The sequence below is a fragment of the Euprymna scolopes genome, chromosome 4 (assembly GCF_053919585.1).
Source record: "Euprymna scolopes isolate OS-2025 chromosome 4, ASM5391958v1, whole genome shotgun sequence".
Taxonomy (NCBI): Eukaryota; Metazoa; Mollusca; class Cephalopoda; order Sepiida; family Sepiolidae; genus Euprymna; species Euprymna scolopes.
The window spans coordinates 66,156,423-66,178,197 of NC_136485.1; the positions used below are offsets into that span (position 1 = coordinate 66,156,423).

Here is a 21,775-nt window from a genome sequence, read left to right on the forward strand (position 1 = left end):
CATATAATCTTTGAAACAGCCTTCCTCAAATCGCAAAGTGTTCATTTTAATGGCAGCTGTTGCCTTTGACGCCATTTTATTTATTGAACTTAAAGCATTGGCAAAAAGTATTGTACTTTCAATACCTCTTCGGCACGCGTGAAGGCAGACGTGCTCATCGTATTTTTTCATATGCCAGTTACAGAGGCACGACGCATACGCATACATATACATAGAAGTACGATAAAAAAAATACATATATACATTATTAACACACTCTCAAATACACACAATTTTTTTCTTTTACACATATTTTATGCCGATACTTAGATACACATTTTTTTTTACTGAAAACATTCGTTGGTCTGCAAGAAACCGGTTTATCTCTCGTTTTTATTCAATTTTTTTCCTATATATAATATGTTTTTTTTTTATTCCATACTGTCATTCAAACATAGATAAATAAGTAAATAGATAAACAAAACACAAATTAAAATAGTTCCATTAAAAAAAAAAAAAAAATGCGTCACCAAATCTTGTGGTTATTTTTGGTGTTCTTTTTGACAGAACAGATTCGTCAGATTTCAACGCGTAAAGTCTCTAACAAGAAAATCCGGAAATTTATCAGAACTCTTCTAAGCTGCAAGAACACACCTGGTGCAAGCGTGACCATCGTAAAAAATGGTAAAGTTCGTATGGCCGAAGGATTTGGCCTTAAAGATAGCGAAACTAACGAAAAGGCAGATAAGCACACGTTATTTGCAATGGCGTCTTTGACGAAAGCTTTCACAGCAATGGCTTTGGTGAAAACAATCGCTGAAAGAAACGAGTAAGTCTAAAAGATGGCATTTTTTTCTTTTTCCTTAACTGTTTCTCTCTTGTGCTCCATATTAAATTCAAAAGTGTGTAATGCTGTTTTGCCTTATTTTTAAACAATAATTCACGAATTAGTAAACACTTATCAAAGCTAAAATCCACTCCAAGAAAATGGTTAATGAGATGGATGGATTGTCAAATGAACGATGAAGGACATTATGAGATGAATTCAAATGAGGGATAGATGTTTTGTTTATTTATTTGGTACTTGTACAGTTTAATCAAGACATTAAAAAAATGAAAATATCGAAAAAAGGTTATATTGTACGTATCCGTTATGGAATGAAGTTCTGAAAAAAAAAATTTCACTTAATTTCATCAAGTAGTTTTTTTCTTTTACAGCGAAAAAACAATCTGTTATGATACCGAGCAAAAGGTAGTCATATTTCCATTTTTAAGAAGAAAAGCTAGTATTAAAGATGGGGAGAGAGTGTCGGCTCTTTAAACCGAGTTATTTCCCCATAGCGTGTTCAAAAAATTCAAAGATGTCTACCTTCATTGCGCTGTCATAAAAACGTGTTTTTCCGCCGTAAAAAAAGAAAAAAAAGAAAACTACTCGATCAACTTAAGTGAAATTTTTCTTTGGAAATTTCAGTCCAAAACGGATATGTACAATATAACATTTTTTTCGATTTTTTCATTTTTTTAATGTCTTGATTAAACTGTACAAGTACCATTTATTTACTTATCTTGGGCAGCCATAATAATCCTCTTCTGATCAGGGTGGAGCGATTCTCTTTTTAGCACATAGAACCTTCCTTATCTATAGTCGTGGGTCAATGTGTTAATATGAGTGGCGTCGAGGTAAGAAATTATTTCATTACCTTCTCTGCTTCTCAGCCAGGAAGTGTTTCTTTGTGGCTTCCTTGAAATTGTTTTTTTTTTTTTTTTTTTTTTAACCCTAATCTAAATCTAACTGTAGTCTAATCTAATCTGGTTTTGCATTTGTATGTTTTAGTAATATTGTCTACTTTTTTTTTCTTCCATTCTTTCCATTTTCAAATCGTAAACTGCTTCGCCCAATTCCGATTTGTTCAGTAAATTACAATCCGAGACATTAGTGTCGATATGGGTTCTCTTCTACATTTTTTTTATTTAAAATTATTTTTTTTTAAAAATGCATTAAATAAGCTAGTTATAGGAAATTAACTTGTATCAGCTCTTGATCCCCACTACAACGTCTTCTATGTACCCTCTCTTTTTTTTTTTTTTTTAAGTATTTCTATGTTCTGTGGCTTGAATTTCATTAAATTAAGATATCAATTTTGTCCAGTACTTTTGGATCCTATAAGCGCTTACTGCCTTATTATTAACATTGGCATCATTAACAACATTAAGTTAGCTTTAACTTATGCATACTAGTTAACAGCTGATATAATCAAAACACACATGAGGGGGTGGATATTGAACAGTAAATTCCTTCCCATGTTTGTGTTTGTGTTTTATTAATCAAGTAATCAATCAATATCACGAATTCACAGCGCTTTTATTTTTCTCATTTTATAGCAAATCCCCTTCCCTCCATTTTCTCTGTGTCCAATGTTGCGTGAATGGCAAAACAAATAAGGAGCATATCTTTCGGAAAATCTTTTTTCTTTTTTTTTTTTATATGAACACATGGCTTCATTTTTAATTCTTTCTCTCTGTGTATGCTCTTTCATGCACGGGATTCAATCCTAAATGGATTAACCGATCATTATGAACTTTGGAACACAGCTACTAAGCGTAATTTGTCCAAATATGGGCTATGTTATTTATCCTGCTCAATTTAGTTTTATACAAAAAGGGATTAAAAAAAAAAAAAAAAAGATGGTAGAAACCCTTTGTGAAAATTTAGATACCCTCGACTTTTGTGAAATCTTGTTAAACTCGGGAATCTGCACAGAATTTTAAAACACTTTATTTAACCCAGCTTGTTCTCGTTTCATTAATCATGACTGAGTAAAAGTCTTAAGTAGTTTGTAATTGTATTCTTAGTCTTATCCGTGTTGAGGATTGAACCTTCGACCTCCAGCAGACTGTCACTTTGAACTGACTATATACTTATATCCATTAAACCATAGGTGTGAAGTTTAGGAGCCTTAAACCTATTCTTATCATTAGACATTACTTATCTATTCTATAAATCTCACCTGTATGTATGTATGTATGTATGTATGTAGTCAGGTCATGTCATATGCTACTGGTACCATGTAACCCAGTACTACCTGCCTCATGGTCGGGTCACCAGCGACTAAACTAGTTCTCCCACCAGACTTGTTTGGTGAGGAGGGTAGCTAGTCTCCCTGAAGGATTAAGAACAAGACCTTTCAAAGGGTGAATGAACCCTTTTTCGGGGTCAACGGCCAACTAGCACCGTGTGTGTTTGTGTGTATGTATGTGTGTGTTAGGGTAGAGAGGGCTCCGGTCAGCTGTGGTGAAGGCAACCTTTCTAGGAGAAGCAAATCTCTGATTTAAAATACCATAAAGCGGGAGACCAGTACCCGCATTAAGCTGGTCTGCAGGTTAACTTGTTGCTGGCTATCTTGCTCTTGCTTGTTGCTGGATCTCAACATTTTGAATCGAGAGAAAAACTTAGCAGTCGTACAAAGCTAAGACTCTGTAACATCATCTGTGTATGGATACACCCTCAGGCATTTGTCTATAAAAATGGTCCTGTGGCGATGGAAGTCATTTTTGGGTTCATGGACTTTAAGTGCCTAAGGGAGTGGCACTCATCTGACAAGACGTTGCAATTATCACGTATGTATGTATGTATGTCTGCTTAAAACTTTTGATAGAGACAACGGGTTTTCACAAGATTGGTATCGTTTTGAAGCTCGACCCTTCGGACAACAAATATAAAAATAAATCTGCTAAAAACATTCATTCCTTCACCCTCAACTGGTCATTTTTCTTTGTTTTTCCCGATATTTTCGAAAGTCATCCCCTCTTTTCGATTGACTACCTACTTCAGGTTTGGCGATGGACGGAACAGCAAAGACGTCACGTTCTTTTCCTCCTTCGCGGTACGGGTTCGAGCCTGCCTGCCTCCTACCACTTTTCTTTCTTTTTTTTTTTTTTTTTTGCTCAACACACACCTCTAAACACCCGGACAACGCTGGGCACCCAGACTAGTTTACTATATATTACAATATATATATATACTAGCAGGCAGACCAGACGTTGCCCAGGATTAAATGATGATCAACGAATGGTTCATGCTCCCATATTTTTATTGTTATTGAAATCGATACAATCAACCATTTTTCAATCAAATTGATTGATTGCCTGCTCTAGTTGGGGACCCATTGTGGTGCACCAGGAAGAAGCTTCATATTCCTCTACACAGTGACTTAGTCCACAATACCTACTGTTAATTTTATAAAATTATTTTTTTATACATAATTGCTTGAATTAAAGTTTAAAATACAAAATCCAAGTATTATGCTTCAATTGTGCTCTTGATTTTATATGTTGGGCCTTCCGGCTTCTGTAGTAATAAAACTTCTCAATTTCCCTTGTAATGTTAGGCTGTGTAAGGTGTTAACTTTAATCAAAATCGCCTGTTCCTTCTTTCATCAGATTTTTTTTTTCAATTATCGATTATCTATACTTACTGAATACATTCTAATACAAAACTCATCTAAGAACACTGCCAGGCACATAAAGTACTTTGTGTGAAATTTCATAAAAATCGGCCCAGCCATTTTCGAGTTCATATGGAGCTAATTCACACACACACACACACACACACACACACACACACACACACACACACACACACACACACACACACACACACACACACAGAGTTCTTTTTATAGTAGATAGATAGATAGATAGATAGATAGATAGAATAATATACAAAGCCAAAACGTATCACCTATGAAACGTAAGATTAAAAAAACATTAGAAAACCATAAGCTGGATATGATTGACCATATATGGAAGGAAAAGGGAAACTATCTAAATTAATAAAGTTATTAGATATCAATTGATAAATACTCTAAAAAATTTCAGGGTGATTTTATTTGGGCGGGGGGGATTTAAAAAGGTTTTTTTTTTGGGGGGGGGGGCACAATATAAGCATAATCTTCCATTAAAAAAAAATTCAAATACATTAGTTTTGCACTGAATATGATCCATAATTATTAGTCACCAGTTAATCCAAATTCCCGGAATTTAAATTTCTTCTTAATCGGATTATTTTAATACTGAGCCCAGATATTTTGATAAAAGTTTGTAAGCTTTAAGTTCTTCATATCTTCAAATATCTACTAATACTGCAAGTGTACGTGTTGTATATGAATAGTTTGTAGAGTGATTGATTTTCTAGGCATAGATTTTGTAAATAAATGAGTGTATACATAATATTAAGCACAAGCCAATTTGGTGTAATTGTTAGGGTGTCAAATTCTGTCTATGTTTGTTTACAATATCACGTCAGCTGATATTTGAGCATGATGATGAAAAAGTCACTTCTGATTAATGTTTAGTTTTAAAATATGCAAATGAAGAAATGATTTGCAGCGATTTTAAATGGTACCCCTTCTTTTATCGGAACTTGAACTCATTAATTAGAAAAAAAAATTAAGATAAAATGGTGAGGTAAACCCGGGTTTCAACAAGGGATCATTCGATATGTAGTCGAATGTTCTACAGCTAATCTATCTCTAGGTTATAATAAATCTGTTTTTTTTTTTTTTTTTTTTTTTTTTTTTTTTTACGAATAAATGATTTGCTAAAATTTTATTATTCCCTTGGTAGGTGTAACGTAAAATATTTCCCTATAAAAATTCTTCTTTTTTATCTTTAAGAAAGAAAGACTATTTTTAAGATCGGATTTTTTTCCATTTTCGATACTTATCAGATGAATTTCTGTACAAAACATATTTGAGAACACTGCCAGACATATAAACTACCTTTGTGTGAAATTTGCAAAAGATAGGCTCACCCGTTTCGGAATCTATGAGGAAGCAACTCAAACACACAAAGTGACTTTTATATAATAGTAGATAGATTATTATTATTTTATGTATTTATATAACATTTTATGTATCTATTTTCAATATTTACTTCGACAGCGCTCAATACATAAGTACAGTTGGGTAGTAAGTTTTGAAAATATATATATAGCAATTAAACTGCACAGAATTTTCTGCAATTCATCCTAGTGAGGATTCGTCAAGCTACTGCATAAAATCAATGTTACTTCGTGATTTTATGTATTCTTTGCTAGTCAGCCAATTAGATTCTTTGTTAATCTCACACCTATTTATTGTAGCCAATGGGCATGTGCTTATCAGGCAGAGGTTCATTTGAACTCAAATTCACCTTTTTCTTTGTTCGGTTTTGACAGGGGTGGGTTTCCCTTTTCTTTGTGTTTGGAATTAATCTAGTTTTAATTTGAATGTTTTTCGCTTACATTTTATTTTATATTTGTTTATTTATTAGTTATTATTATTATCATTATAATTATAATTTTTTGTTATTGTTTTTAATATTATTATTTATGTATTTTTTGTGTTGTTACCTTAAGGTTATGTTTATTTTGTGTATGCATATGTTTGCTATTTAACTCTTGCTCTTTTTATTCAGCATTTTTTTTTTGAATGTACTCTGTTGTTGTAATATCTGCTTTTAAAATCTATTCGTACATAATATTTTGCTGTTATTCAGGTTTTCTTTTGCAACTATTGTGGCCTGATAAATGATGCTTTTGGTTAGGTATTTATTTTTTAGCAGACAGGGTGCCCGAGTTCTACAGTCACAATTTTGACAATAAAGTTAACCATATATATATATATATATATATATATATATATATATATATATATATATATATATATATATATATATATGTGTACTGAGACTAAAGCTGCTTTCAGGACTGCCAGCAACTATTTAAAAAAAATAATAAAGAACGCAAGAGAGCTGTATACTCATTCCGTCAAGTAGCTTAACAGTGGCTTGGTTCTCACCACTTTTGGCAAATAGCAAACAGAATCCTGAGCAGAAGCGTGTGCTCTATCCCAACTATCATCAACAGACCTGAGGGAATCTCGTCAGCATCAGACAAAGCCAAACTCTTTGCTAAGAACTTTGCAGCTAATTCTACCCTGTGCGACGAAGGCCACCAACCTCCAATATTTCCTCCTGTATCAGAAAACATGCTATGTGATATACAAATATCTGTACATGATGTTGCCAAGCTAATACAAAAAACCTTGATTCCAGTAAAGCAACTGGCTCTGACGGTATTCCAATTATAGTACTCAAAAAACTTCAACCAGAACTAGCGCCATACCTACAAAACTGTTTGAACATTGTCTTAAGGAGAATAGCTTCCCATCACCCTGGAAAATCTCATTAGTATGCCCTGTATTTAAGAATTCAGGTGATCGCTCATCCCCCTCTCAGTACAGGCCAATAAGTCTCCTGTGTGTCATGAGTAAGTTGCTGAAATCTGCGTTAAATAGAGAAGTAATCAACCATCTCAGCAAAAATAACCTTCTTAGTGACACGCAATATGGTTTCTGTTCTGCTAGATCTACAGCAGATGTGCTTACAGTTATATCTCATAGGATTAGCGAATCTCTTGGCGGAGGCTACCTTTCTAGGACAATTACTCTTGATAATTCAAAGGCCTTTGATAGAGTATGGCATAAATGTTTACTACACAAGATGTCCAGCTACAGTATAGCTGGAAATGTCTTCTCAATTATTAAATCATTTCTCTCTGATAGGTTCATAAGAGTAGTAGTTGATTAGCAAAAATCAGAATCAGTATTAATGCTGGAGTGCCTCAGGGGTCTATCCTGGGTCCAACTCTCTTCCTGATCTACATTAATGATCTTCTAAATCACATCCTTACATCATTTATAGACATTTATGCTGATAACACTACTATCTATGGTAGCACATCTAAGATCGTAAATGACCAAGTTCTCTCCGATTCTCTCTCCTCTGATCTTGAACATGTGGTACAATGGAGAAAGAGGTGGCTTGTTAGTTTTAATGCATCAAAAACCAAGATTTTATCTTTATATAGTCAACGCTCTGATCCCCATCTGGCATCAATTGAAATGAATGGCTCTCGTCTTGGGGAGGCCTGATGTTTTGACAAGTTTCTGGGCTTGACTTTTACTCCTGATCTGAAATGGAACACATACATTAAATCCGTTGCCAAGGCTGCTGGAAAAATGGTGGGATCCTTCTATCGATCCAGTAGATATCTCACTGCTGATGCAATTCTCTATCTATATAACAGCCATGTACATCCAAGGATGGAGTACTGCTGCCACATCTATCTGGAACAGCATGTTGTCCTAATTTCTAATGAACACGAAAAGCTCTCTGCGTTGCAGTTACAGATTCAGCATTCTTAAAAAACATTTCTACAGTAAAAGCACTATGTGAACCAATCCAAACCACACTGATTGATGAGATACCTGAAATAAATAGCAAGTTATTATCTAAATTAAAATATAATTGACACTTGCATAGGTTCATTAGTAGCATATCGTTGAAAGTTTAAAATATGGGAGGTATTTCTGCCTCTCCTTTTATTTTGATGCACTATTTTGTCTCAATGTAAATAGACAGGTACTACTGAGTAATTGATGCATAGACGAATCAGATGTCTTTGCGTAAAAATACAATTTGTTAGACTGCTGTCAGCGGCTTTTCCAGTATGCTTAGAAAGCATACGAATCGAAAGTTCTGTTGTTTGATCTTTCAACTCGCCGTGATATGATATCTATAAGGTTGCATAGTGCTGCGTTTTGTAAAGAAGTGATTCTTAATTGTTTTTAATTCATTTTCAACTCTGCCAAAATAAAAAGCTATTTTCTGTTAACCTTCAATGTTGTTTGTTGCTGTCTACTTATTTCAAATATGGAGTTAAATCACGGCTACCGAGCGAGAGAAAAAGGCCAGTGAACATGACAGCGTGACGTCAATGCCAAATTGACTTGTAGGTAAAGAGTACATAAAGTTTCCTGTGTTCAACTACGTGGTCACGCTAATAGACATAAAAAATATGACTGTGGTACCCAACGTCCATGTATGTTCTTCTAAAGAGAAAAAACAATTCTCCATTTGGATAATTATTATAATTGCACATTAGGATAATTTTAATCTAACAAAATACAGTAAGTGAACTCGTTTTTGAACTTTTATTTCTATCGGAGAAAGTCGAATATTTTCATTTTATTTATTTATTTATTTATTTTACTGCAAAACAAACAATTTTTATATAATATTTTTCAGTCCGTTCTTTTAATAATAAATAAAACTTTTCACTGAGCATTTCCAAATGTTTTAAAGTTAGCATTTTTCACGGCAGTTTCTTTTTTTACGATCGCTGAATTCTATATTTTCACACCAGGTGTAATTTATTTCTTTGAAATATATTTAAAACTTCAAGTTTTCGTTTTTTATAACATTTTAACTGTAAATTATTTACATTACTGAGACGAGAAATGAAATAGGAAATTGTTTATTCTTTCCCGAGATATACGAACAACACAAATTAATTCAAAATTCATTAACTAATCAGTTTTAATTAAAGTTTTGATATGAACTAAAAATAAAGAGTACATTAAATTTTAGTTAACATATTTTCTTGTTTTATCTTATAAATAGATGTTGTTTGCACCGTGCTGAAATATTATTTAGAAAGCGATTTTTAACGGGGGGGGGGGTCTTTCTAACTATTCTACACTTTCACCTAATAATTTAATGAAAAAAAAAGGGGGTTGTTTTACTATACACATAGATTCGAAAAAGTTGTCAAAAAACAAATATATAACAAATAAATGTTATCAAAGGCAAGATAAATTACTTTTCTACCTAACTGGATAAGTTTTTAGTGTTTTTATTTAATGTAAAATGTTTATTCGGTTCGAAAATCAGTATTTATCGATATATTGAAAAAGACAAATGTCAGCGAGCTCGCTGTTGAATACGTTAAGTTTGGGAAAATAAGTTCAAACTAAAAAACTATACAAAATACTGTTAGAAACTCACTCAATATATGTTACCGTGACACAGGCTGACATATATTGAGTATGTTTCTAACATTATTTCATAACACAAACCCTTAAATTTTTATGGTATCTTTTTTAGGGTTTGTTTTACTATACATAGATTCTAAAAACTATACAAAATAATAAACATGTTACATTAAGTAAAAACACTAAAAACATATCCAGTTAAGTAGAAAAGTAACTTATCTTGCCTTTGTTGCCTTTGATAACATTTATTTGTTATATATTTGCTTTTTGACAACTTTTTCGAATCAATGTGCATAGTAATACAAACCCAAAATTTAATTTAACTTGAAAATAATATTTAAAATACACGTGCGTACACTGCACAAGCACCCTTATTATTATCATAATAATAATTAAAAAATGGTGTAGATGACATCGACTGGCGCCACACCAACTAGTTGTGAAGGGTCAGGGAGGATGGAAAGACCGAGGTGGGAGAGTACTAACCAAATCTCCACTAGAAGTGTGCAGTTCAAATCTGGTACCTTGGGGAGGCATTCTGTCACCCAAACCCCAGGAAACACCAATGACCGATGCCAACAAGAAATTAATGATAACGACTGTTGCAATAACATGCAATCATCTGCACAAGTGGTCAAGAGGCGGAAAACACTGGAAATATGGGGAGACTTGTTGTCACTCGGTCTCCAGGGAGCACCACGTTACTGCCAGTGAGCGATCACTGATGATGGCCTGTGAGACAACTCTTAATGAGTGAAATAATAATAAATGATAATGTCCCTTCCCAAATTTACCACCACCCTGATTTAATATCGTAGATGTTTATATATTTTCTTAGCTTTTAACCAATGTTCACATTATGGTATGATTGTCTTTTAGTAGTGATGTGAACTTCATTTCCGTATTCATGTATTCTCCACTGATATGAAAATGAAGACTATAGTGAAGTATAGGATTCCTAACCATGTAACTGATGAAAATATGCTTCACATTTTGATGAAAAACATGGGACAAAATGGACATAAAAGAACAGAAAACCAAAACTTTAAATATAATTTCTGTATTTAAAGTAATAGTTATTTAAATATTTCAACATATAATCTTGGGGGGGGGGGATCCAGCTTCCCTATAAGGAGCACTCTGGATAAGAACAAAAATATTCTCAGTCATGAAATATTTCTTCTCCACCAACCAAGGGCAGAAAAGGTGAAGTGTAGCATCAAAACAGATACTACACTGTGATCTTGTTCCAAAGGCCAAAAACTATTTGTGTTCAATGTTTCTTTAATTGTTTGTTCCCTAAATTCATAATTCAGTTTTCTCAGTATTAGATTGTATATTGCTTTAACATTACGTGATCTTACAAAAATAATATTTATATTTTATATTGAATAAAGTTCAGTTTCATTATTAATCGAATTGGGTTCCTCTTATTTTCTTTTTTTTACATGTTTTAAATCTTTTTAAACATGCCCTCATATAGTATCGACAGTGATAGTTTGACAAATCTTACCTACATTGCCTGCAGGAATGTTTCAGTTAAGAGGCCTTTTATATCTCTGTGGTCGTGGTTAAATGGACCTTCTATTAAAACCAAAGTTTAATTATAATGAAGACGGATATATAATCGTTATAATATAAAAAAATATAATGATATGAATATACCCTTATGTGTTCACTGCACTAGTCATGATCTCCACTTGTTGTGCTGGTCCAAAGTTATTGTTGTTGGTGCTGCTGCTGCAAAAAAAAAAAAAAAACAGAAAAAAAACAACAAAAAAACAAAATAAAACAAAACAAAAAACAAACAAACAAAAAATAAAGCACAAGCCGAGTTTATAAAGTTTAATAATGTTCATTCTTTAGTATTACAAGTGATATTCGCTTTCCCAAGCGTAACAAAGGCATGAAAAGTGTCACAGATGGCCACCTCGATATGACATATTTTTTCCGTAATTGTGTCAGCAATCGAATAAATATTAGTATTTGTTTGAACTGAGCAACGGTCCACTCATTCTTTTCTAATCCTGCTACTAAGGTCGGTCTGAAGAGACGAGAGCATGCAACCATATCTATTTCCTATGTATTTGTGTCCCCACGAGGGCAGAGTTGGACACAAGATCGGTTTTAACGCGGGGATATCCAGCTCCCCAGAGAAGGGCACAGTGGATGTGAACAAAAGTGGAAATTGCTCCTCCACTGACCGAGGATAGAAAAAGCAAAGTGTAGCATCTGAACAGGTACTACACTGTGATCCTGTCTCGAAAGTCAAGGATTCAGCTATCGGAAGAATTTCATCAGCTACGAAAAAGGGAAGAAAAATTTCATCAAATCTATTTTTAGATTGAAATGCGAAACAGAGAAAAAAAGCCGGAGGCGAAACTCCCTTCCTTTCCCCATTTCTAGTAGGATTCAGTCAGTCTCATTTCTCAGCAGATCTCAAACAGCCACGACTTGTCTTCAGGCGTAGGAACGAAGAAAAATAACACAGCTTTATTTTCTCATAGAACCACCGACCCGCTTTCAATGGATTTTATCGTATATATCGGCCCATATAAAGCTTAGCTACCTGTTTTCCTAGAGCGAAAAAATATGCCAATTAACATCGCGAAAGAGTTATCTCGAAAACTGAAACGAATAACGGCAAAGAAACATACACCGAACGACATGACAAGATATGGAAACAAAACAAAACAAAAACTTTGAGTTCATGTGTTAAGTTTTTCGTCTCTTTATAATAGTCCATGGGCCAGCGGGGTCGACCGTGCCCATCCCCCCCCCCGACCCAACCCATCATAAGTGGTATCGTTGGAAAGCTTGGGACGTCTAGATTAAGAAAAAATATGTTAACATTCAAAAATTGTTAGTTTTTAGCATGTAATCTACCCTACCGTCAAAATTGCCTTCGACGCTTGAAAAAGATCAATGAAATGTTGTCCCTTTGCCTTACTATCTATACTCATTTTAACTGACCCTGGAATGACCTATTATATATCAAATAAAAGCTTATTTCATGCACTTGTACAGGTGACGAAAAAAATAACGGACCCCAACTCTAATTAGGCCCCGTTTCTCAGTGTTTTGAAATGAAATGAAACTTTGGTCATAACTAGTTTATTATATTCAAAACATCACATCAAAACACTAGGGTCTTTGACCTTTTTTTCTCCGTTCTACAGCATATGTTCTAGATGGCCTCCATTTAGCTTTTTTTTTTTGAGGGGGGGGGGTCACACTGTATTTGCATATTAGGGTGTCATTTAATCTTATATTGCTAATAAGAGATTGTAATCCTCCCTGATGTCCAGAATTTTCTCTGTGTGCTTCTGACTGGAAAGGACAGTGCAAGTAGTTCTGCTAGGATGTCCAGACTTGTCCATGTCAACTCCATTGTCATTCTGTCCTTCTGTGAGTGGACCAATCTCCTGCAACATGATGCCATAACATGTATGCATTGAACCACTTACAATGTTCTGATTCTTTGTCAAAGTTAGAATGAAATGTCGAGGGTTGGTTTGGATTTCTCACAATTTGTGGAGGCACTAGTTCAGATGAGTTTTGCACTGCATTTGCAAGGGCTATTTCCAATTCAAGGGAAAAACTATAGCTTTCATATTGACTAAATCTGTTGATCAATGTGGTTAGCTTTGCACTCTTGAATATGTGACGAAGTAACATGCACAATAAGATGTGCTTCGGCAACTTCCATTGTCGATTCATTGCTGCCCGACAAAGGTCTTGTCCAAAAGATTGGACAAGTCTGAACATCCTAGCAGAACTACTTTCACTGTCCTATCCAGTCAGAAGCACACAGAGAAACTTCTGGACATCATGGGGGATTACAATCTCAAGACCCTCAAGAAATCTTGCAGTTGGACGCCAAGGGAGCTCTTCAGCATTTTCAAAAGTTTGGAATATAGAAGCTCGCATTTGTGCAACTATTTCCTTCGTATTGTCAATTTTACAGCATCCCCTGTCTCGATGTTCTTGCTGTACACAAGATAAGAGCCAAAATGTCCTTGTACATTATTGAAAGGTGTGAAGGCTAAGCAGTATCCATAGTGTTTGATTAGCTTGGATTTAAAGTTTTCTCCTCTATAAAAGTGATTTGAAAAATCTGTATGGCATAGGCTATCAACATAAATTTCCATAAGGTATTCATGTTTTACGACAGCATTCTCTTGTAGTACCTGCGTACTGACAACACAGCAGACCCGTGAAAATAGATCAGCATGTGCCATCTCCATCTGGACTTAACGATCCATAGCTAAGTCGTCACTGCTGCGCTAGGACCCTGGGTTTTGGATGTAAGATTAACAAGTCCTGTGATAGAGGTCGTAACCTTTTATTCTCCATAGAAGATCAAAGTCTTTCTTTGCTTCAGCAGCAGCCAAAACGTTTTCACCACCACCACCACCACCACCACCACCACCGCACTCAAACTTACTAATAGCTTCATATGTCCATACATTTTGTTTCTTCACCTTTTTTCGACCTGTTTTGTTGCAAACAAATGCGGTCTGGCTTAAAGATGATATTTTCGCTCTCATCAGAAGGACAGTGAGGTTGTCGAGAAATGCATGGCTCTGCAGAGATTTCCTTTGTGCACAATCAATTAAGATTCATTGGTGAATCGTTGATAGCAATCACGATGGTAGCCATATTGACTAAACAGAACATCAGGAACTTGGGAGCAAACATCAAAAAGGGCGGGGGGGGGGGGTTATGACACCAAAATAAAATTAGCATTTTTTAGTAAGTTAGGTGGACGGTCCTTATTGAGATTCATTAGGAAATTTGTTTTAAGTTGTTCAGTAAGTTTTGTGTGCATGCTTCCGTAACAGAAAGAGACTAATATTGGACTTTTTATTTTTCATGTTTAACGGGTTTTACGAACTCACTTTTTCCTGATTCAAACAGTTTAGCTTAGTGAGTGACTCAACGGATCACATATTTTCTAGAATCTTCGTATTTGTTACTGTAAAAATGTTTTTTATTTCATTTTTCTCCTTCTTTTTTTTTTTTTATTAATGCTTTTGTATTTGTTCACAGCGTCCAGCTGGACACCCCAGTGAAAGACATCATAAATATAACCTTTTACACCGAGCAAATCACTAAGTATGTGACGCTGGAAGACTTACTCGCCCATCGAGTCGGTATTCGAGACCACAGGTTCATTCGTTTTAATACCAACTATACGAGAGAAACGCTAAGCAGGTGCGTCCGATCTCTTTGATTATTTTCTTTACGATCCTTCATTTTCATGTATTATTAATGAAGATTTAGTATCTGTCTACCTAAATCTGAAATTAAACCATCACTTCTATTAATGCTCTATTTTTTAAATGACCATTTCAGTTCATTATACTATTTCACACTAATTTACAATCTTTCAATGCTGAATGCAGGGGGTGGGGGCAATGAAGTATCTGTTCAGTTGTAATGGAATCATAATCCCATGTTCTCCTTTGGATAGAAGACTGTATGATAATATATTACTATTTATTTGCTTCTCCACGAGAGCAAAATGTGACACAAGGTCATTTATAATGTGGAGTAAAACCAGCCCCCTAAAAAGGGGCACTCTGGAAGTAGACAGAAATAAAAATTGCCTTAGTATCAAAACAGATATTACACTGTGATCTTAGCCCGATTTTCCTTCGTAATGATACCATACTCTCAGGAATTACCTTCTCGTTTCTATGTGTGTGTGAAAAGGTGTTAGATTAATGTCTGTTTTGTTATTATAATATTATCTTCCCAGGCGTTACCTTCTTTTAGTGGGAGATGTAGTACAGCATCTGCTCTGTGATAATGATACCGTCCTCCTAGTAATTACCATTTCCTTTCTTTATTGATGGGGAGTAGTGTAGCGTCTGTTTTGGAACTATCTCCTCAGGCATTACCTCACACTTTTCTTTGGAAGGTGGAGGAGACTACTAGGATAATATATGTTCGTGAATCATAATACCATCCACTCAGGTTTAATGGTCTGCTTCAAGCTTCAGTTTTGATACTTAATTGAACACAGTTTTCATATTCCAGTAGCTCCTTTTCAAGAACTGCAGGCTTTCTCTTTCTACTGACTGTTTTCCTCCCACCACCTTGGTCTTTTTAAGATTAAGGTCAATAAACATTTCCTATCTTTTCGATAATCATCTTTTGTTCTTGTTAGCTTCTTACATTATGTGGCATTGTCACTGATGAAGTGTTGCCGGGGTCGAATCCTGGTCAAAACAGAACCCAAATGTAACCCGACAAAGTCTCCAAGGAGGGTTCACCAATATGTAAGTGTAGTTCTAAATGATGGTTTCAATTTTGGAACACCCAAGAAAGTTCAGCAGCTTGGCTTGATTGTCTATACAATTCTGGTTATTCCTTTTCCCCATGTGGTTCGCAAGTAAAAAAAAAAAAGAAAACACTTGAAAGTCTCCAAGAAAATAGCTGTTTAGATCTGTGGGTCACAGCCTGTTCTCGGAGCTAGGATAAGTACCCTTTCTGCTCGCTGTCTCCTGAAAGAAAATAACCCCAGCGGACGGTTCAGCTTGATAGTGAAGTTATAAATCCTGTAGACAATAAATAAAAACTCCAGTCGTCAGGTCTTGTTTTTACATTTTTATATTATCAAATAAAACTTCTAACGACAATGTTTTGGTATTATGCAGTGATATTAACTTCAACAACGCAAATATTTACAATTGAATGTAACAATTAGTTAAAAAAAAGATCTATCTGCTACAAACGATTTGCTTCTGTCTCTCTCTCTCTCTCTCTCTCTCTCTCTCTCTCTCTCTCTCTCTCTTAGTGTTCCCGTCACCTGATAGTTAGTGAAAGTGGGGATTAGTGGGCGGCATGAGGGGAGGAGGTGTTAGCAGCTGGGAGATAGTTCAGACCCTGCCAAAATTTGCTTGTCTCAGTCTTTTTGCATCGGGTACCAGTGTGGGTCTGGCAAACCAGGATGTTTTTCTCACACCGATCAGTAATCAGTACATAATAATTCATCGATTGGTCACTGCCACATTACATAATCATGCAATTTCCTAACAACAAGTTCTCACGCCAAGCCAATTCTGGTCCGTAACCTCAAAGGTCACCTCAGCTTTCAGTGAACCCAAAACTCACTACCATTCTCTCGAATTACATAGTTTAATTAGTGAAACAATATTAGTATCAAAATATTATTATCAATTTCAAATCTGCTCAACTGAAGTTATTTTTCCGTGTTTTGGTTTGAGTCATTAACCAAACAAATGGAGTCAGCAAGGCAATAGGGAATTACCCGGGATCGTTCACATAATAAAAACTGTAACTCAACTCTATTATAATATTATTACTGTTAAATCCGACTACCATACGTGAGTGGGTCACAGCTTCATACCTTGTCTAAAAAATATGCTCAGAGTTGTTGTTGCCGTTGGCGAGATGGTTAATAATTTACCAAGTCAGTTGTTATGCATTAAAGCTTTAATGAATCCAAACCAGGAAAACAAAGCATCCAGATTATGGCAGCGTCTGATGGAGAGTATTTGCTTGATTGCACACTTATGAATGGTTTCCAGGTAGTCAATGTTCTGAGCAAATGGAGGTTCCTTTATATTTGAATCGAATGTTATAGTGCTCATAGTCATGATTAGTTTTTTGTATCACTCAAGAAAAATCTGTTAAAATGATTTTTTTGTATGTATGTGTGTGTGTGTGTGTGTGTGTGTGTGTGTGTGTTTAGAACAGCGATCTATTCATTTACCAAATTCACTTCAGGTGCTTAGTGTTCTATTGTGGGGAAGGGGAAAGGGGTGTCTGCTTTTTCATAAACCGTAAATTTAAGCTAAATTGAATATAACTGTTTAAACAACCTATACCTCATTTGATTCGCCTTTTATTCCCCTATAATTTTACCTGTTCATATTTGACTTAATTGAAGTATTTTAGTGTTCACGTCAATTTAATAATTAACTTCAAATCGAGAAGGCAAAAAGAAACTCCACATAATGAAAAATTGTTATTTAAATGTAATGTTAGAACACAAATGCAACAGCAACATAATGAACTAGTTAATATTTAGTAGTATAGACTTTCTGCAATTTGATAGTCTGCAATCTTTTGGGAATTCCTTGAATTAGTTTGTGGCAATACTCCAGTGAAAGAATATTCCACTTCTCTATAATTTTTGTCCAAATTTATTCCAGATTTGAAATTTTATCATTGCGTAGCTGTTGCTTAATGTAATACCATATATTTTTGATAGGATTGAAATCTGGACATTGTGCAGACTAATCCAAACATGGAATATCATGTTCTTCAAGGAACCTCTTAACAATGCTAGCTGTGTGAATGAGAGCATTATCCTGCATGAAGATGGGATTATCATCCAAATTGCAGCCAAAGTAGGGTAGAAAATGCTCAGTAAACATATTAATGCTCTTGGTCGAATTAATTCGATCTTGCAAGCGAACTATATGCCCTGGGTCATGGGCACTAATAAAGCCACACACCAAAATTGAACCTCGTTCGCCTTGCAGCATTGAAATTGTGCACCTAGAATGAAATTATTTGTCCTTCTTTCGATGTTAATACTTCCTACCACCACTGCCTTGCCTATTGAACTTGCTTTCATTGCTAAAAATCACGTTCGACCAATATGAAGAGTCATGATCTTCATTGAATCTGACGAAGTTCAGACGGCACTTTCTGTTCTTTACAGAAATCATTTGCTTGTGTCTCGCAAAACAACCTCTGAAATTAAATTCCTTTTAACTGTTCTCAACTGTAGAAAGAGAGCGCTTTTTAATATATATATATACATATGCACATAAAGTTATGAACAGTACATAGGGCCCGAGCACAGCCAGGCTGAACTGCTAGCTTGGCATGAATCACTTATTCTAAGTCAACGGCCTATAACTTTTGCCCAATTTTAATGGACAAAAAAAAGTGTAGTTTTGATAAATACTTGTCTTCTATCCATTATATAAACCATAGACCTTTTGATCCCAGGTGTGGATTAAAAACCAGAGCGACCCTCGCCTTCTCGGTGACGTTTACTACTCTTTTCAGGTGTAACCTTTGTACATTGTTGTTCCAGTAATACATTGTTTAAACTCTATTCCGTTGTTCTGTTTTCTTTGTGGCTTATTGCAAGCCATAACACTTATTCAGTTGGATATTGTATTTGACGTTGCTTTAAATGGTGTATTTTTCATTTATAAACAGGTTTTTAAAACACTTTATTCCGAGTAAGGATTTTCGGACTGGATACATTTACAACAATCAACTGTATGGCTTGATTGCTCACATCATTGAAGTATTGCGGAATGTTTCCTGGGAGGATACAGTAAGGGAATTTTTATTGCAGCCAATCGGAATGAAGGACACCAAATTTATCACAGCGGACAACTTGACCACCAAGAATTTGGCAAAGCCACATTTCAATTACAGAAAAATTTCAATGGATTTCATCAAGTAAGTTCGTTACTGCATCTTATCGATTGTTTGCTATGTCACACACACACACACACACACACACACACACACACACACACACACACACACACACACACACACACACACACACACACATATATATATACATGCATCTTACTATTGGATTCACAGCTAAGTTCCTGCCGTTTTTTTTAAGTTAAATTAAAAAGGTTTAATAAAAATTAAAATGTTTACTATGTCATATATATATATATATATATATATATATATATATATATATATATATATATATATATATTGTTACAGACGATCACCTCGACATTATACATTTTCTCCTTATTTGTTAGCAATAGAATAAATATTAATATTTGTTTAAACTGAGCAAGAGTCCATAAATTCATTCTTTTTTTAAATCCTGCCACTAAAGTGAGTCTGTAGAGACGACAGCGTGCAACCATATCTATTTCCTATTTACTTTCCTCCCTGTGAAGGCAGAGTTGAACACAGGATCGGTTTTGATAGGGGAAAATCCAGCTCCCCAAAGAAGGGCACCCTGGATGTGAACAAAAGTGGAAATTACCTCAGTCATGAAGGATTTCTCCTTCACTGACCCTGGCCAGAAGAAGTGAAGTGTAGCATCAGAACAGATACTACACTGCGACATGATCTCGAAAGCCAAGGGTTCAGCTATTAGAAGTATTTCATCAGTCATAGAAAAGGAATAAAGATTTAAAAAAAAAATCTTTTTTTAGATTGAGACAGAAAAAAAGGACAGGGCAAGAGGGAGCAAAAACCTCTTCCTTCCCTCACTTCTAGTAGAAACGATTTATCATCTCTTCGCCGCTTCGGCACAAGCAGGACACGCCTCCACGCATAGAAACGGAGGCGGAAAAAACATGTTAGAAACTAAAAACAAATAACGAAAGATACTTTGTGATAAAAAGGAAAAAAAAGACCAACGAAAATTGTGAATTTATTGTTTGAACTTTCTAGTCTCTTTCTAAAAGACTGAAGACTCAGACTGAATATGTTATGGATAAGATATATCGAAAAAAAAAGAAAAAAAAAAGAACAAAAGAACTGTGAGTTGCTGATTGAAATATTCTCATCTCTCAATAAAAGAATGAAAACCAAGTCTTCTGTGTTATCGCATAATTTCCAGTTACACTATTAACCTCTTATTTCATTTCAGGACTTCCGCTCAGTTCATAATATCCCAAACTCCGACATTTTGAATGTTTTCTTTTCGTTAGAGTTTTCTTTCCCTAATCTGTAAATAAATTTATTTTAAATTGTTTGAATTGTGTTCGCTTCGTTATCTCTCGCATTCGTTGAATTGACCATCGTTTGTCTCATAAGAATCGATTCGTGTTACTTGTTTCAACCTCTTTATATTGAGAAGAAACTGTATCCAATGGGACCTCCTCACGAGTCATGTCTCTTCGCGGAACTTGTCGGCATGAAATAAATATTTTATAAAAGAAAACCCTTTTAAAAGAATCCCTCTCTCCTTTATTTTTTCTTTTTTGTTTTCATATCCCCTTTCTTTTTTTTTTTTTTTACCCTTGTCACGTGTGCGCCCTCCATATCCCCAAACGGGGAAGGCATGCGTGACATATATATATACGCGCGTGCGCGCGGCAATAACTAGTGATATATAATGATAAGTAGTGAAATTGTTCATCTTGAAACAAAATAGGTTTGAAGCTCCAGAAATTCATATTAGAATTGTTCACAAGGATCCGTGACACAGTGGATAAAGTTGTAAAAGTTAAACTTCTTGAGGTTGAAAGTTTAATTCTCAGTGCGGGCGGCACTCAAAATACAATTGCGAATTACTTACGAGGTTACATTCACTAAAACGCTGTGGAAATAACACTCAGACTCGACGGAATGGTTAATTGTAGGTATAGACCGCTTCATACCCTCCAAAAAATTCCAGCAAAAACCTAACAGTCAGCCATGGTTTTCTCCAGAATATGCTGCTTCCATTGCACACAGAAATCACTATTTCCATTGCTTCCGATGTAATAGGTATACTGAGACTAAAGCCACCTGCTAGACTGCCAGCAACCACTGTAAAAGAGTAATAAAAACCCAAGAGGGTTGCATGCTATGGTCGTCAAGTTCAAAGTCAAAGTAGCTGAGCAGCAGCTTGGTTCCTACCAATTTTGGCAAATAAGAAATAGGGCCCTGAATAAAAATGTATGTTCTATCCCAATCATCATTAATAGACCTGAGGTAATCTCGTCTGCATCAGACAAAGCCAAACTCTTTGCCAAAAAACTTTGCAGCTAATTTTACCCTATGCGATCAGGGCTGTCAACCCCCCATATTTCCTCCTGTGTCTGAAAACATGCTATGCGACATACAAATATCTGTGTGTGATGTTGCCAAGCTAATCAAAAACCTTGATTCCAGTAAAGTAACTAGCCCTGACGGCATTTCTATTATAGTGTTGAAAATGCTTCAACCTGAAC

At 35.1% G+C, this 21,775-nt stretch overlaps 1 protein-coding gene across 2 annotated transcripts in view; it reads left to right on the forward strand.

Annotated features, from left to right (window-relative positions):
• Positions 1-351: 351 nt before the first annotated feature.
• LOC145268105 (uncharacterized) overlaps positions 352-21,775 on the forward strand; it is a 79,963-nt gene continuing 58,539 nt past the window's right edge. For both annotated transcript variants that reach the window (XM_080123351.1, XM_080123353.1), the window contains exons 1-3: positions 352-808; positions 14,907-15,071; positions 19,065-19,313. In XM_080123351.1, coding sequence (XP_079979477.1) covers positions 501-808; positions 14,907-15,071; positions 19,065-19,313 — 722 coding nt within the window. In that variant the 5' untranslated portion in view covers positions 352-500. The remainder of the gene's footprint in view (positions 809-14,906; positions 15,072-19,064; positions 19,314-21,775) is intronic.